The 15,932-nt window shown below is 39.8% G+C and overlaps 1 protein-coding gene and 1 long non-coding RNA gene across 2 annotated transcripts in view; one reads left to right on the plus strand and one right to left on the minus strand.

The window, feature by feature from the left end:
* Positions 1–1,787: 1,787 nt before the first annotated feature.
* On the minus strand, positions 1,788–12,870 carry LOC120246229. The gene is made up of 2 exons (XR_005531987.1): positions 12,673–12,870; positions 1,788–2,160 (listed from the first exon to the last, which is right to left on the minus strand). It is a non-coding gene; the product is annotated as an uncharacterized LOC120246229 (long non-coding RNA).
* A 1,618-nt stretch (positions 12,871–14,488) lies between these two features.
* Positions 14,489–15,932, plus strand: part of LURAP1L (leucine rich adaptor protein 1 like) — a 52,585-nt gene continuing 51,141 nt past the window's right edge. Inside the window, exon 1 of the mRNA XM_039253676.1 lies at positions 14,489–15,485. Coding sequence (XP_039109607.1) covers positions 15,186–15,485 — 300 coding nt within the window. The 5' untranslated portion in view covers positions 14,489–15,185. The remainder of the gene's footprint in view (positions 15,486–15,932) is intronic.

A 15,932-nucleotide genomic window follows, 5' to 3' on the forward strand; every position in this document is an offset into this window, starting at 1 on the left:
CCTATCAGGAACTCAGTGAGACAGAATCCACAGACTTAAAGGAATTAGAATTCACTAGAAGGCAATGTAGAATCAAAAGATATGAAACTTCTTGCTCCCATCTAGCCACTATTGTTAGTCACATTCCCCACCCCTCCAAAAACCAGCTGAAGCCCCCTTGATTCTGTGAAGCTTTTCCTGAATTTTCTAGTTCATAGTTTCCTCCCTTGTTCACTTTTTGAGTCATATTTTATCAACTATCATATATATGTTTGCATTTCAAAATGTATTAATATATTACCTGCTTTCGCAGCTAAATCATACATCTCTTGCTCAGGAACCATATGATTCTTTCTTAGATATTCAAAGCCAGACACATTGTTTCGCACAATGGATATACTGCTGACTTGTTTTTCTGATGATCATTAAAGTGATGACAATTCTCTGATGCTTCATAGAATGGAGCAACCACAAGCAACATTTGTATGACGTTATGTTGCAGGAACTCTTGATACACTTGACTATGAGTTCCTTAAGCACAAAGAATTATGACTTTTTCACATGCATCCTGTGTTTCTGTCCTAGCAGGATATGTAACACAGAAACAGCAATGTTTGAAGGAAAGTAGAAAGGGAAGGTGAATTGAAAGGAGGAAGAGATGGCTATGGGTATTGACAAATGGACTCAAATATAAGAAAAAGTGAGGAATTCTAGACAAGAAGGACAATATCAATAAAGGCAGAGTGGCTGAAATTGGCAGCATGTGAGTATGTGGATGCGTGTGAAACTATGTGGAAGCTATTCTAACTGGAACAAAACGTTTGCCTTATGATGGTGCAGGACATTATGCTGAACAGGAAAGGTACTTTTTCATGCGGTGGAGGTCAGAGTGTGAAAGTTAGAATGAATAATTTAGAATTGGGACTGGAGGCAATGGGGCCAGTATAGGTTCTTAAGATGATGAAAAGCATTTTGAGGAAAGTGACTTAGAAATAGCATCATTCCAAGGAGGAAGAGAAAGGAAACATTAAAGAAGGAAAATCAGTTTAGATATAATTGTGATAATGTAATCATGGAATGATGGGCTGGAACTATGTAGCAGTGTCACCAAAGTGGATTTTAAAAAAAATCAGTGGGTTTTGGTGATTAACTGAAATTAAGGCTAAAACAGAAAGAGAGAGAGATGGTAAATATTCTCAAACTTCTAACTAGCAAGAGAGGTTGACCTCACACATTGCAGTGCCATAAGTGAAAATAAGTAGTTGGAGGAAAATGACAAATTTCATTTTGGATATGATGATTTTATGTAGCACAAGGGCATAAAAAGAACCATATAATAGAGATAAGACGTGCAAACCTCTAGTTCTGTGCAGAGCATGGAGAAGGTACTTAAGATGTTGAATTATTTTTTTCATTAAGTAACTTAACATCTTTAGGTAATTATGTTTCCTAAAATACTAAAAGGCACATAAACTCCTGCTCCCATTACCACACTGTGAGAATACAATAAGATGGTGGTTGTTATAACTTGTGGTTATTGTCAAATATTAGATTAAGTTATAAATTAGAGATCAGAGCAGAGGTATACATTTTTGCCTGATCCCCATAGAGGTGTTTATCTGCTCTTTTTAGGATCCTACAGACCAGAGGAAGATCTCCCATATACATGTTGAAATGGATGGAAGATAACAAAACTTTAGAGAACACAGAATTTATGTTTCTGAAAAACCAACCTAGGGTTGGTTGAGCTTTCTTCTGTCAACCAAGAACCTTTGTTTTCCTAACTAGAAAATAAGAACATGACATCCTTTACTCAATTTAACTAATTTATTCTACAAGCTTCAGCAAACACAAGAACAGGACTCTGAATAAGTAGAAGCAGGAGAAAGTAATGCTGAATGGCAAGGATGTATGGCTCTCTGAATTACAACAGATCTGCGAAGAGCTGGAATCATGTAGAAGGAAAATACCTCAGCACAGGGGACTTTAATTAAAGGGGAGAAACATTCAGGGGCTGATGGGTGGCTCAGTCGGTTGAGAGGCTGACTTCAGCTCAGGTCATGATCTCGTGGTTCCTGAGTTTGAGCCCCATACCGGGCTTGCTCCTGTGATCCCGTCAGCGCAGAGCCCACTGAGGATCCTCAGTCACACTCTCTCTGTCTTCCCCACCTTGTGCTCTCCCTAAAATAAATAAATATTTTAAAAAATATATAAAGGGGAGAAAACATTTGATAATGAGTAGGCACATGGAATCTGGATTCAGACAGAAGTGTGTTCATCTTGAGATAAAACACAACTCCTAGCTGTGTGGCCATAAGTCAGCTAAGCCCTGACTTGTAATACGAGCATAATAAGAGGACCCACCTCTTAGACTGTGAAGATATGATGACATGCTGAGTAAGTACCCAGTGAGCACTAGGTAACATGAAAAGGAAACAGCATTAAATCTACTTTAGTCAGCACAAGGACACCACTCATTTCTAAAACAGAGAGAAAGGAGACTGCAGCAAAGATAGGTAAAGAAAGAAAAATGACACAAAAATGAGGGAGAATGAGGGAGAAAAGTGACAGGAAAAAAGTCAAGGAGCAATGGTAAAAGGGAACAAGGAAATGATTCTTAAAATTAATACTTATAGTCTAAAATTTCCATATATTGTTCCCTTGTCATTGAAACAGAAGCAGAACAAAATAAAACAGAATTCCAAATGAAACTGGAAACAAATGTTACTTGGAAGCTCATTGGAAAGCTAGGTTGCTGAGCAGTCGGGTAAGGGAGGACAGTGCCTGGTGTTGGATATATGGGAATGGAATAAAAGAGAAAATATAACTTTATCTAATCTTTATCTGTATCTTCTTATTATTATTTCTATAGCCATATAAAAATGCTTGTTTAAATCATGCACAGCGTAAGCCTTCTTAGTCAAATATGGTTTGGCCTTTATCTCCTGTTTTAAACAAAGTACACTTACATAATTAGGTATGGAGCTATAATACAAAGCAAAGATATTACATTACACCAGGAAACTGAAGTCCTATAAAACAGAGGCTGCATTCCAGCAAACTAGCAATCCTTTTTTTTATAATCCCTATTCATACACAGTTCAGAATGATGTAATGCCAGGTTATATATCAACTAAACCATTCTTTCACTGAATCTCTCACCCAAATGCCTAAATATTCTGTCTGGAGTTGATGGCATGTTGAAGAAATGAATTAACTCTGTAGTCTATCTGTTATATATTACTACAGTTCTTACATGAGGACCAAAAATAACTCAATTTAAGATGCTCATATTATGCTTAGGAATGAATATTAACAAGGGATGCAAGTTCACTGAGTTAAGACTTACTGCAATTTTCTTGTGAGTTAGGAAATTCTTGGGGCATCTGGGTGGCTCAGTCAGTTAAGTGATCGACCCTTAATTTTGACTCAACTCATGCTCTTGCAGTTGGTGAGATGGAGCCCTATGTGCTATCAGCACAGAACCTACTTGGGGTTCTCTCTCTCTCTCGACATTACCTCAATTGTGTTCTCTCCCTCTCTCCCTCAAAACAAATAAAATAAACTTTAGGGAAGAAAAGGAAATATAGACTGGGATTTCATACAAACTGGGATTTAGAGATTTAGGTACCAAGAGATTGTTTCAAACTTTGAATGTGTAAGACATGTACATTGAGGGATGGCCAAAGGGAATATTATGTAGTCTCTGCAGTTATATTTAATGAACCATCACCTTTTCACTTCTCTCCCTTCATTACATCCAGATACACTTACCCAGAGACTCATCTGTCTCTTCCTCCACAGGACTTCCAACTGAGTCCCTACACTCTAGCTTTAGCTTTGACCCCTTCCCATAATATTATCTTTTATCTCAATACCTCCTACTCAGTTATTTGCTACTCAATATGGCATAACACAAATCAGGCAATGTGTTCCTGAACATTCATGTATTGGATTCCTTTCTAGTTAACATATTTGAAATTTAAAAGTAAAGTTGTTGTTGTTTTTTAAGTTCAGTGTAGTATTGTGGAGAAGACAGTTTTGTTAGATCATTTATGAAAAATATAGAGAACTCATTTCATAAAAGCCTTGTGTAGTTTGCTTTATTTTATTCCATGTTGCATCAGGCAATAATTCTGCCCAGTTTCGAGAGTTATTCTTTGCTCTGCATTTAAAAGAGTTATTCCAGGGGCGCCTGGGTGGCTCTGTCAGTTAAGCATCTGACTTCAGCTCAGGTCATGATCTCACGGTTTGTGGGTTTGAGCCCTGCATCGGGCTCTGTGCTGACAGCTAGCTCAGAGCCTGGAGCCTGTTTCAGATTCTGTATCTCCCTCTCTCTGACCCTCCCCTGCTCACGCTGTTTCTTTCTCTCTCTCAGACATAAATAAAACATTAAAAATTTTTTTAAAAGGGGGCACCTGGGTGGCTCAGTCGGTTGAGCGGCCGACTTCAGCTCAGGTCATGATCTCACAGTTTGTGAGTTCGAGCCCCGAATCAGGCTCTGTGCTGATAGCCTGGAGCCTGCTTCTGATTCTGTGTCTCCCTCTCTCTCTGCTCCACCTCTGCTTGTACTCTGTCTCTCAAAAATGAATTAACATTAAAAATTTTTTTAAATTTTTTAAAGATTTATTCCAAATCATATGCTGTGCCACATATTCATTATGGGAGAGGTAGACTCAAATCTGCCATGAGGTAGCCACAGAATGATAATAATTTTGGCCTTGTATAGTTAGGGTTTTAATATTTAGTACTGACAAAGGACTTAGAAAATCCCCTATAATTGAGATATAGAGATATTCAGTAAGTGACATTTTTACTTCTTTTTTTTTAATTTTTTTTTTATTTATTCCTAGGAGAGAGAGAGAGACAGCGTGAGCAGGGGAGGGAAGAGAGAAAGGGAGTCACAGACTCTGAAACAGGCTCCAGGCTCTGAGCTGGCAGTCAGCACAGAGCCCGAAGCGGGGCCCAAACCCATGAACTGCGAGATCATGACCTAAGCGAAAGTCGGACGCTTAACAGACTAAGCCACCCAGGCGCCCCGTGACATTTTTACTTCTTAAATCACCCAGATTCCCCTTCAAAAATATTCCCCTTCAAAAATATTCTGCTTCATTTCTTTCCTCAGAGTTAAAAAAAAGACCTTACTTGTTATAAAAGGTTTGCATAAACATTTAAAAATAAAATGGAAAGCAAAAAAAATTAATATTCTGAGTTCTTTTTGTAATTAATTAATGTTAAATAGAAAAGCACAGACATTAAATCAAAAACTCTCATAAAATCTCACCTCACAGTATAGCTTAATTATTTGATACATATATGTATATATTTTATAACTGATATATATGTCTATGTATATATATATATGTGTGTGTGTGTATGTACATGGATATACATATGTGTACATATACAAACATATAGGCTGCCAAGCCTGCATTTTTTAGCTTATTTTCTTTTTCGGTTAACAATACATTGGCAATAGTAACCTCTCCGTTAAGTGTTCTTCTGCACTTGCCTTTTATTGGGTGCAGTGCTGTCCAAGCTATGGCTACATGTAATTTATTTAACTAATTCCTTATTGAAGCATCTTTTGCTTGCCTGGTTGTTTTCTCTTTGGATTTTGTATTGAACATAATTATAAATAAATCTTCCCACATATTGCAGATTATCTTTTTAGAGGTAAATTCCTAGAAAATGAATTGCTGAGTCAAATGGCTATGCCTAATTTTAAAACTTGATCACTGGTCTTCTAAAATGTTACCAATTCTGGGGCACCTTGGTGGCTCAGTTGGTGATTGTCAGAGTCTTGATACCAGCTCAGGTCATGGTCTCACATTTGTGACATTGAGCCCTGCATCGGGTTCTGTGTTGAGTGTGGAGCCTGCTCGGGATCTCTTTCAGTCTTCCTCCCTGTCTCTCACTCTCTGACTCTGAACCTCACCCCCATTTGTGTTCTCTCTCTCTCAAAATAAATAAACATTTTTTCAAAAAAATGTTACCAATTCACAGGTATACCAACAATATATTGAACCCATCCCATATATAATCACATCAGGTGTTTTGTATTGTTATTAAGTGTTTTGAAATTTGAGGTAAGTCAGTAAACAAACCAACACTTGGCTCTCTTGTTTTTCTTGCAAAGGAGTTGTAACAACCTGCATACAAATCATCAAAGTTCATTCTTTCAGGACCCTGCTATTCCACCAAGTCATCTCTCACACAAAACCAAAACAGACTGAGATACTGACAATGAGAATAAGAGGTGTTTCTGCTCCAAATTTCTACACAGCTGTCAAACGAAGTTGGTTGCTGTTGGTAGGGACCAACCCTACCTTTGTGTATGTGATAGCGTCTCAGATATTTATGATCACGTCTTTGCAACTGACCTCCTATGAATAAGCATGGATTCAAAAACGCAAAACAAATGTGAAGTGCTTCTGATAGAACATGATGAATTTTAAATAGAATTAGTAATGTTCTTAAATGCCACTTGGAAGTGTTTGGACTACCACAACCAAAGGTTATTATGGAACTGTGGGTCAAATCCCACAAAATCAGCTCTCATGCCTGGTTGGATACAGGAAAATCACAAAAAGAGAGAAGTGGTTGAGCAATTTCCCTTTTGGCTGCCTTTTATCTGTTGTAATGGCAGGGTGCATTGGGCTTTATTTTTCCCCTGTGAATTTATCATGCCCTTGGCATTTGCTTCATCAGGCTGGCAAGGAGCAGTCTCACTGGCGGGAAGGTCATAAACCTTTCTGCCCAGGCCTAATCATTGCACAAGCTTTCATGCAGCACCCTTGCATGATTGCTTTGCTCCCCCATTTCCACTATGTATTTTAGGACCATCACCTTGTGAACCAAAGAATTAATTTCTACTTCTTTTCAGATCCAGGCTCCCACCAAGTGCCAATTTCAATCTCAAATACTGGCTTCAATCTGGACAGGAGTGATAATTCATACGAAACCAAGGGCAGAGAATGGGAACAGCCTTCTATAACATTCTAATGCCCCTTAATGATTTATTGTAAATGAATTGTCCATGAATGCATTTATCTCCTTTTTTGTGACTATATTTTATTTTTTTATCATTACCTCACTTGAAATTGAATTTACCAAAAACATAAGAAGCAGCAACTCATTGTTGGCCTTATCAAAAATATATGTTCAACAGTGAAAACCCTAAACAGCCCATCTGTAGGTATGGAAACAACAAGGCTTTGGGGGTAAAATATAACTTGGGGCAAACCCCAGCTTCCCTTCTTGAGGCCAGCTGAACATCAGGCAAGAGACTTCACCCCTTGGAGCTTCAAATTAATATTATGAGAGCAGGATTGGTAACATTTGTTTCTCTGGGCTGTTATGAGGATTTGACGATATAAAACATGTCAAGAGTACATCATAAAATAATGTTTAACCCAAGACGGCTCCCCTGGTAGTCAATGCTTTTTCAGAGTTTCCCCTAATTTATTTTATCACTGTGATTTGTGCTGTTCTGATTTAAAAGTGTTTTATATTTCAAAAGGGTTCTTGCTGATTCATCAAATGGATATAATAACCAGTAACCATCTCCCTTAATATTTGGAGGACATCATTATAGTATTTATCTTTTATATAAGGTGCACATACTCAATATGTCTCATTATGGTCACAAAATTATTCTCATTGAATCATACCTACTTCTGATGGAAAACCACATTCTCAGTCTCTCTCTCATTCTCTCTCCAATGCAGCATTGCTAGTTAATAGCTCAAGAAGGCTAACTTTCAACTGTACAGTAATGCTCTTAAGTCATAAGACTAAGATCTGCAATTCTAATATGGGGAGTTCTTGAGTTTTAACACCCAAATAATGCTAACTGATTCATGTGTGTCTTTACACAGAATCTTGGCAATCTTTTTAAAATTAAAAAATACGTAAAAACTTATATTCCTCATTGTCTTCCTCCCAAGACTACTGAAAGGCAGTTCTACCTTTCCATCTATACTTGTAACAGCAAGACTAAGGAGAAGCTAGACACCTACATATGGACAGGGAATGAGATATTTAGAGACATTACCAGAAATGGTCATTGATCATGAAGTCAGGACATTCAGGTGAGCATTTTACAGCATGTGCCACATCTGCAGGTTAAAACCCTTGTGGAAACTCAAAGCTCTCTCTACACGTCTGAGATGCTGTCTTCTCTGTGAGTGTTCGACATTGCTTTACACTGGGCTTCTAGTTCAATGTGCTTGGCTTCCATGCTGTAGAAAAACCAATATTTCAAATAATACCTGTGAAGTTGTTTGCAAAGCAAATTAATAAGGTTATCTCTAAACTAAAACCTAGAAATAGAGTTTTTTTGGCTTTTCATGTTTGTCTTAAATTTATACTATCCATTGGTAGAGCCCACCTCAAATTTGATTTTAGAAATCATCAAGATATTTGGTGAAAAATATCAAAGATTGATTATTATGAATTATGCCCAGGATTATGCACTGGATTGCAGGATAAGGGTGTTTCTGAGCAAAGTTTTCTAGCCTATAAAAGCATATTTTAAAAAATCTAACAGCTATTATTATCTAACTTACAGGTGATTATTAATAAAGGGGTAAACTAGACTATCATTTTTAAAGAATGTTTATTTATTTATTTTTGAGAGAGAGCCAAAGCAGGATCAAAGAGAGAGACAGAGACAGAGATAGAATCTGAAGCAGGCTTCAGGCTCCGAGCTGTCAGTCCAGAGCCCAATTCAGGGCTTGAACCCACAAACCATAGGATCATAGCTGAGCTGAAGTTGGATGCTTAACTGACTGAACTACCCAGGTGTTCCTGGCCTGTCATTGATAATCCTTGTTGCCTGATGGAGGCAAATTCTGTTATCTGCTTCTTCCCTATGGCTTTCCCTGTGGATTCCAGTTCTCTCCTATGATTCATGGTCTCATGTCTGAGGTGAACCCCCAAGACCAAACACCTGTCCACAGTGTTATGGGTTGAAATATGTCCCCCTGCAAAAAGATATGTTGAAATCTAACTCAATACTACCTCAGAATGTGACTTTATTTGGAAATAAGGTTCTTGTAGCTTTATTTCTATTTATTTATTTATTTATTTATTTATTTATTTATTTATTTATTTATGTGTTTGTTTATTTGTTTATTTATTATTTTAGAAAGAGAGAGGACACAAGTGAGGCAGAGCAGCAGAGGAAGAGAGAGAGAGAATCCTAAACAGGCTCCATGCTCAGCATGGAGTCTAATGTGGAACTTGGTCCCATGACCCTGAGATCATGACCTGACTGAAATCAAGAGCCAGACACTCAACAAACTGAGCCACCCAGACTCCCTAAGGTTCTTGCAGTTTTAATTTGCTAAGTTAAGATATCCGGGAGTAGAGTGGGCCCTTAACCCGATATGATTAGTGTCCCTAGAAGAAGAGAAAAATGTGGACTCAGACACAGAGAGAAGACAGCCATGTGAGGATGGAGGCAGAGTCTAGAACTATGTTGCCTCACACCAATACTTGGTCAACAAAATCTGGAAGTGGTGAGGCAGGACCCTTCCCTAAGGCTTTAGAGAGAGCATAGCCCTGTCAACATCTTGATTTTGGACTTCTCATCTCTAGAACTATAAAACAATACATTTCTCTTGTGTTAAGCCTCTCACTTTGTGGTATTTGGTTACGGCAGCCCCCCAGGAGATGACCATAAACAGTTTTATGAGTTCCCGGATCTTCCTGCTTCTGGCTTTGGTACACAATTTCCCCAATTATTACTTTGCCCAACCTTTAGACTGTAAACTGCACTGCATTTTCTGACTTTGAATTTCTATTTCTTTCTTAACTGTAATTAATGATCATCCTTCAGTATTTTACGAACCAGAGGTATACTGGGAGCAGCCCATACCACTTTTCAGGAGCAGATTGTTACATTTTGGGTAATTTTTTAGGTTGATTGCTCAAAAATTACACTGTGTTAAGCTTTAAGTTAGGTAACTTTTGCTAAAACGAAGGGGAAAATAATAAAAAATGCGTCTCTTCCTAATTCTTTGATTGCATTTTACTACAATCAATGATCTTGGGGCTATTTATGTCTAACACATCTGTATAGTAGAAATACTATTATAATGCTGTGCTGGGGCCCATCTTTCCTCAACTCACACTGGAAGCTTGAAATCAGCCATGGTGGGAATACTTATACCATGAGAACTATCAAAAGCTATACAAATCAGTTATTTTTATATTTTCATAGAGGTAGCTGTAAACATTTACCAGCACACCATTGAAATAACCCATAAATCCACTTTATAAGCCAAACTGGAGTGGCTACAGAGGAAGTGACCAACGATAGCTTTACAAAGACATTGCTCTTCTGGGCCTTGCTTTGCACCTTTCAGTGGGAATTCAGGAAAGCATGGAAAACAAGTATAAACAAATAGAGGACTCCATTACAGATAATGAAGGCAGAGAGATTTGACAGGGATTGTGAAGAGGGGATAAGGCAGACTTAGATTCTGGTGACCTACTTTTAGTATTGTCTTCTAAATCTCCTAAGGAAGTGTTTAGCTGTGATTATAAATATTAATTAGATTCCAATCAGAGTACTATTTAAAGGATCTGTGCTCTTTAGGGAGAAACATTTTAGATAGGCAGATAGATAGAGAGATAGGGCAATATCCATGGTATAATATGTGTAAGTTGCTCAGGTTGGTAATAAAATGATTCTACTTAGTAAAACAGACCCAACCCAGCTACAAAATCATAGGTGAATTAAATGTCCATAAGCAGGCAGGGTAAAGTCTTCATAGCTTTAACACATATATATAATTCCACTGTGTGTGGATAGGCTCAACATTCTCTAGTTTTGCTATGACATGTTCCTTGTTAAACAGTTCATCAGCCGAACAAAAACATTTATAGGAACAGCAGCTCTCCACATTTAAAACAGAAATTCAAAGAATCTGATACCCATGAAATAGTTACTTCCTAAAATTCTTAGGGGTAATTTGAGGCTGTTAGCTGCTAGCTATTATCCTGCACTGTGGGAAGTGGAGTCTCAGGTTAGAGACTGTGCCCTAGTGCTTGAACTCTCTGCCAGCAAGAGTTGGGAAAGCTGCAAACCTTCAATCGGTGCCAGAGAGAAGGTGAGAGGCCTTTTTTTTTCTTTTTTCTTTTAACCACAATGCCAGCAGCAGATTAAGGAGTGGCATTACTCACACCACGCAAAGTCTTGGTGAGTCTAATTGGGCTGAAAGTAGCGTGCCCCTGACCAGGAAGCCGTCTAAGTGTGCATCACATCACTCTGCTTCTGTGACTGAGGCATTCTTTTAAAACCTGTCATCGGAGTCCAACAACGTTCCTGTTTAATTAGCCACTAAGTTTCTTTTTGTTTTGTTTGGCTTTGTTTTGTTCTGTTTGCAATGACAAACAAGAGGCTCCCTTTCCTTTTCAATCAACATGATCCAACTAGGAAGGAAAGTCTCCTCTCCTCCATAGTTTAATATTGATTCTTAGATTTCCTAGGCATTCTAAATAGAAAAGAAAAAAAAAAAAAGCCCAATACAGGTCACCCTTAAGGCAGTCAGAAAAAGAAGCATACAATCAAGCAGTTTGGATCTAAAAAGTTATATCACAAATAGTATGAGAACTATTTTTATAATTTTACTTGTCAGTAGAGCAAGCTCAGGGAAACAGGAGCTGTTTGGAGATGGACAGGAAGGGTAGGAGCAGGGAGGGCGTGCTGTTATGAGTAAGAGCTGGGGAAATGGGAAAAGGTCATCCAGAGAGTTTTTCCCTCTGTCTCTTTGTTCTTCCTCTTTCTTATTTGTGATGACCTCACTCCCACCCCAGACTCCCATCTTAGACCCACTGCTGCCAGTTCTCAACAGCCGATTCCCCAAATCAAATGTGTAATGAACCTACAGGGCTAACATAGAAGGAGAGCAAGTGGTTCGACCTCTCACTTTTTTTTTTTATTATAGGAGAATCTTGCAAACAAAAAAATTCTCAAGACCCGAAGTTTTTTTTTTCTTTCTTTTTTCTTTTAAGACCCTTTTTTTTGAACATATTAAATAAGGAATGTCCTCATACCAGACCACATAAGGCAGTAATGACAAAGTGAACACAACCTATAAGAAGCCTAATAACAGTTCTGGGATTCTAATATGTTTTGAAAATTAGCATTTTGGCATTCAGAATGTCTCTATTTTAGGTTTTTACCTTTCAAAGCACTTATTTATTTTTGAGAGAGAGTACACACACTCCCATGGGGGATAGGGGAGGGGCAGAGATAGAGGAAGACGGGGAATCCCAAGCAGGCTCCACACTGTCAGTGCGGAGCCGGGGGACACAGGGCTCAAACTCACAAACGGTGACTTCATGACCTCAGTGGAAATTAAGAGTCTGAAGCTTAACAGACTCAGCCACCCAGGCGCCCCCAAAATGTCTCTATTTTCAATTAAAATGTTATGAACCATTAAACTGAGAAATTTGGAAGGGCTCAGCATAACTAAGCTTTTCTTAAAATTTGTACCTTTGTTGTATATTGCACTAGCACAAAGTGTTACTTTACATACTTTTTGGCCTTTGTCTTAATGAGGTCAGATTTATTTTGTAAACAAGAACCGAAAAGGGGGGTAACTATAGAGAGATATTTCATGTTTCATAAACTATAGGAAACATGCATGTTTCATAAATTACAAGGAAAGTATAGCATACCTTTGTGAGTTATCTGACTCTGGTCCTTCTTTGTCTTGGAGGTTTGTCATCTATCTGTAAACTGGATCAGTTGTCTTTCATATTTTGCCAGACCTTACCAAACTTTCAATTCTAGTTTCCTCAAATATCTGGCAATAACTCTCCAAATTAATGTTTTCATTTCTTTTCCCACCCTCCGGTGGTACAGCTACTGAAAACAAAAACTCCCTACCCAGATCCTTAAGGGCATGCTAGGTTATCTTGTATCTAAAGAAGTCGAGCAAGTTGAAGCTGGACACGTCAGGCCTTATTTTTATTTTCAGAGAAGTTTTTTCTGCAGACATTCAAAATGCAAACATAAACAAATAAATAGAAGTTTTCTATTTCTGAGTTCTCAATTTCAGTATTAAATACTAATTTTACTGTCTGTGACTCATAGCAAAGGCGGTGTTCCTTTTTTGTACAGTTGCACTGATAATTTGACAATACATTTTTTTTTTTTATTGACCAAGTACAAGCTAACTATTGTGTTTGTAAAGCTACTCCACTCAGCCAGCCCTATGCTGGACTTTGTGAGGGTTTGAAAACAACAACAACACACAAACTGCTCTTGACTAAAGTGCAAGCCTTCCTGGATTATATGTCACAGTGCAGTTCTTATCCAGTGAGTTTGTGATTTCCCAAATTCAGGGCAAACCTTGTTGCTTTATCAGTGAGTTGAGATTTAGCATTGTTCTCCTTTGATTCCATGAATGGCTGTTCAAACATTAAAATTTACAACTAAATTTACAACTGTTTTCTTCATTCATTTTTAAGAGTAAGAATTAACACACCAATTTCTGGCATGGTGATAAGAGAACTTTAGCAATTTTCTCCATGACTTGAAATATTTTATTCTGAAGGCCTATGTTGACTATCCTTATAACTCTTAGATGAGGTTCTACTAAGAACAAACTCTGAGATGGAGTCTGCCTATGTGCTAAGTATAAAACCCAGGTGATGTTTGGGAATGGAGCCCATGAAGGACCAAGAACACAAATATTTATTTTTCCTCCAAATAGAGGAGTCTATATTTTCAAATGTTCCACAGGAACCCCAAAATTAGCTTACTGAATTGGAAAGAATATCTTCCACTTGAAGATTATTCACACAAATTCAATATTGTGTCAGACCTATAATCCATGTAGCTCATAGTAATTTACTTGGTAGTATCTTGAAAATAGATTATATGCTTTGGGTATCTTCTAAGTAGTTGAAAAATATAGCAAAATTATCAAAGACAACTTTTCACTAGCTCTGTGCAGCACTTTTTTTCTCCATGATTAAAAGTATCTCAGCAACTTCAGCCTTTTAAAATCCACCCCTACCTCAGTAGTCATATAAAATGTTCTGGTTACCTAATTCTTCACTTCTGGCAGTGACATACTGTAACATTTGATAAGGTAATTCATTTGGGATGTACATTCTTATTGAACAACTTTTGGTGAAACAGTTTCACTTTTTACTAGTGTAAAATTAGGAAAGGCTTCTTCCTAAAGCTAGACTTTTGCTGTATAGGAAGATAGGGGGTGGGAAATGACACCACATTTCAATCATTCTTCTTCCTCCAACTTTTGTTAACTGTTTTAAAGTTTGTGGTTGCCAGACAGTTTCACTGGAAAAACTGAAAATCGAACACCCCTATTCGGTACTTCCACCTAAAGCAGTTCGCTTAAACTCCTACTAACAGCCAGGCTGGGAACATTTCCTTGCTCTTCTTGCCTGTGATATACGGTACAAGGGTTGGCCCTGGTTTGGTCCACCTGCCAGCGGAGTTTAAAGTTTCCAAGGCTCGGAAGAACACAATGACTGGGATCAAACTGCCTAAATGAGAAGAAGGGCATTTCTGCTGCAAGGAGCCGAGAAAGCCGTTAAACACCCGCTAAGCTAACCATCTCTTTTATGCGTCCATGCACACGACCGACCTCCTCTCTCACTGACCAGGGATTATTTCTGCCAATCCAGGATATTCCGAAAGCTTGGAGACATATGGCTGGAAAATGAAACGACCCTGGAGTGTGGCCACATCTTACTTTGTGTCGCGTAGTACCAGATGGGCAATCAGTGAATGATGCAGAGATGTGAACGGACAGTTTTATAATGTGAATTTTCCCCCACAACGCCAAGAACACTTTCCTTCTCATTTCTTTGGGGTTTACAGTACGTGGATTTTCTCCTCTCTGCAGTATCAATTGACTCAACTTTGCAGTGGGGTGGCAAAAAAGGAAGAGAAGGAAGCGATTCCTAAAATCTTAGTAAGTGTCGGCAGAGCCACAGCACCCAGGAAACTGCGGCCGCCACCCGCCTCGTCCTGTGCGGATTTCGGGGTTCATAACAGCGCAAGCGGTTATGGAGCGGACGGTGCACTCCATCCGCCGCCGAGGATAGAGACCCGGGCGCCGGGAGGGGTCTGTGCATTTCGCCACAGCCTTGGAGGCCGCTGCTGCCTCTCCTCCACTGCGTTTTATTACCATTATCCTCGGTCTGGAAAAGTCATGGAAGACGGCCCGCTGCCAGACCTCAGAGACATCGAGCTGAAGCTGGGGCGCAAAGTCCCCGAGAGCCTAGTGCGCTCGCTCCGTGGGGAGGAGCCGGTTCCCCTGGAAAGGGACGGGGACCCCTGCGGGGGGAGCGGCGGCGGCTGCAGCAGCAGCAGCAGCAGCAGCAGCTGCAGCTTCCCCCCCTCCCTGTCGTCTTCCTCCGCGTCCTCTCCAGCCTCCGGGTCCCCACGTCGTAGCCACTGCAGCGCCCTGGAGAGGCTGGAAACCAAGCTGCACTTCCTCAGGCAAGAGATGGTGAGTGCGGCGCGCCAGCTGCGGGAACCAGGGCCCGGCCGAAAGGTGGGGCGATCGGAGAGGGGCCGCAGCGAGAGGGCAGCTGAGGCTGCGGAGCTGCGTGCAGGGCGCGTGGGAAATGCGGGGCGGAGGAGCGCGCAGGCGGGTCGGGGGTGCGTCTGGAGGCTTGTTTACCCCGGACTTTGCTCGGCCAGGGTTTGCTAAGACGGCAGAGGCTGCTTGGCCCTGTGTACTTTGTGATAGCGCCGACTCTGTGCTTCAGACCCTGACCATTTAGCTGCCAGTCCGCGGCCTCCCGGGCACCCTGCCCGCCGAGGGTTTGCAGTTACTAAGCCCGTCTGGGGCCTGCAGTGTACCATTGAGACTGTCAGTTCAGAAGGTGGCTCCATCCTTTGCACTCCATAGCAAAAAAATACTTCCTGGTTTGCCTAGAGGTAGCGAGGCACG

This window comes from Hyaena hyaena, unplaced genomic scaffold (genome assembly GCF_003009895.1).
Source record: "Hyaena hyaena isolate Hyena2069 unplaced genomic scaffold, ASM300989v1 scaffold_458, whole genome shotgun sequence".
Classification (NCBI taxonomy): domain Eukaryota; kingdom Metazoa; phylum Chordata; class Mammalia; order Carnivora; family Hyaenidae; genus Hyaena; species Hyaena hyaena.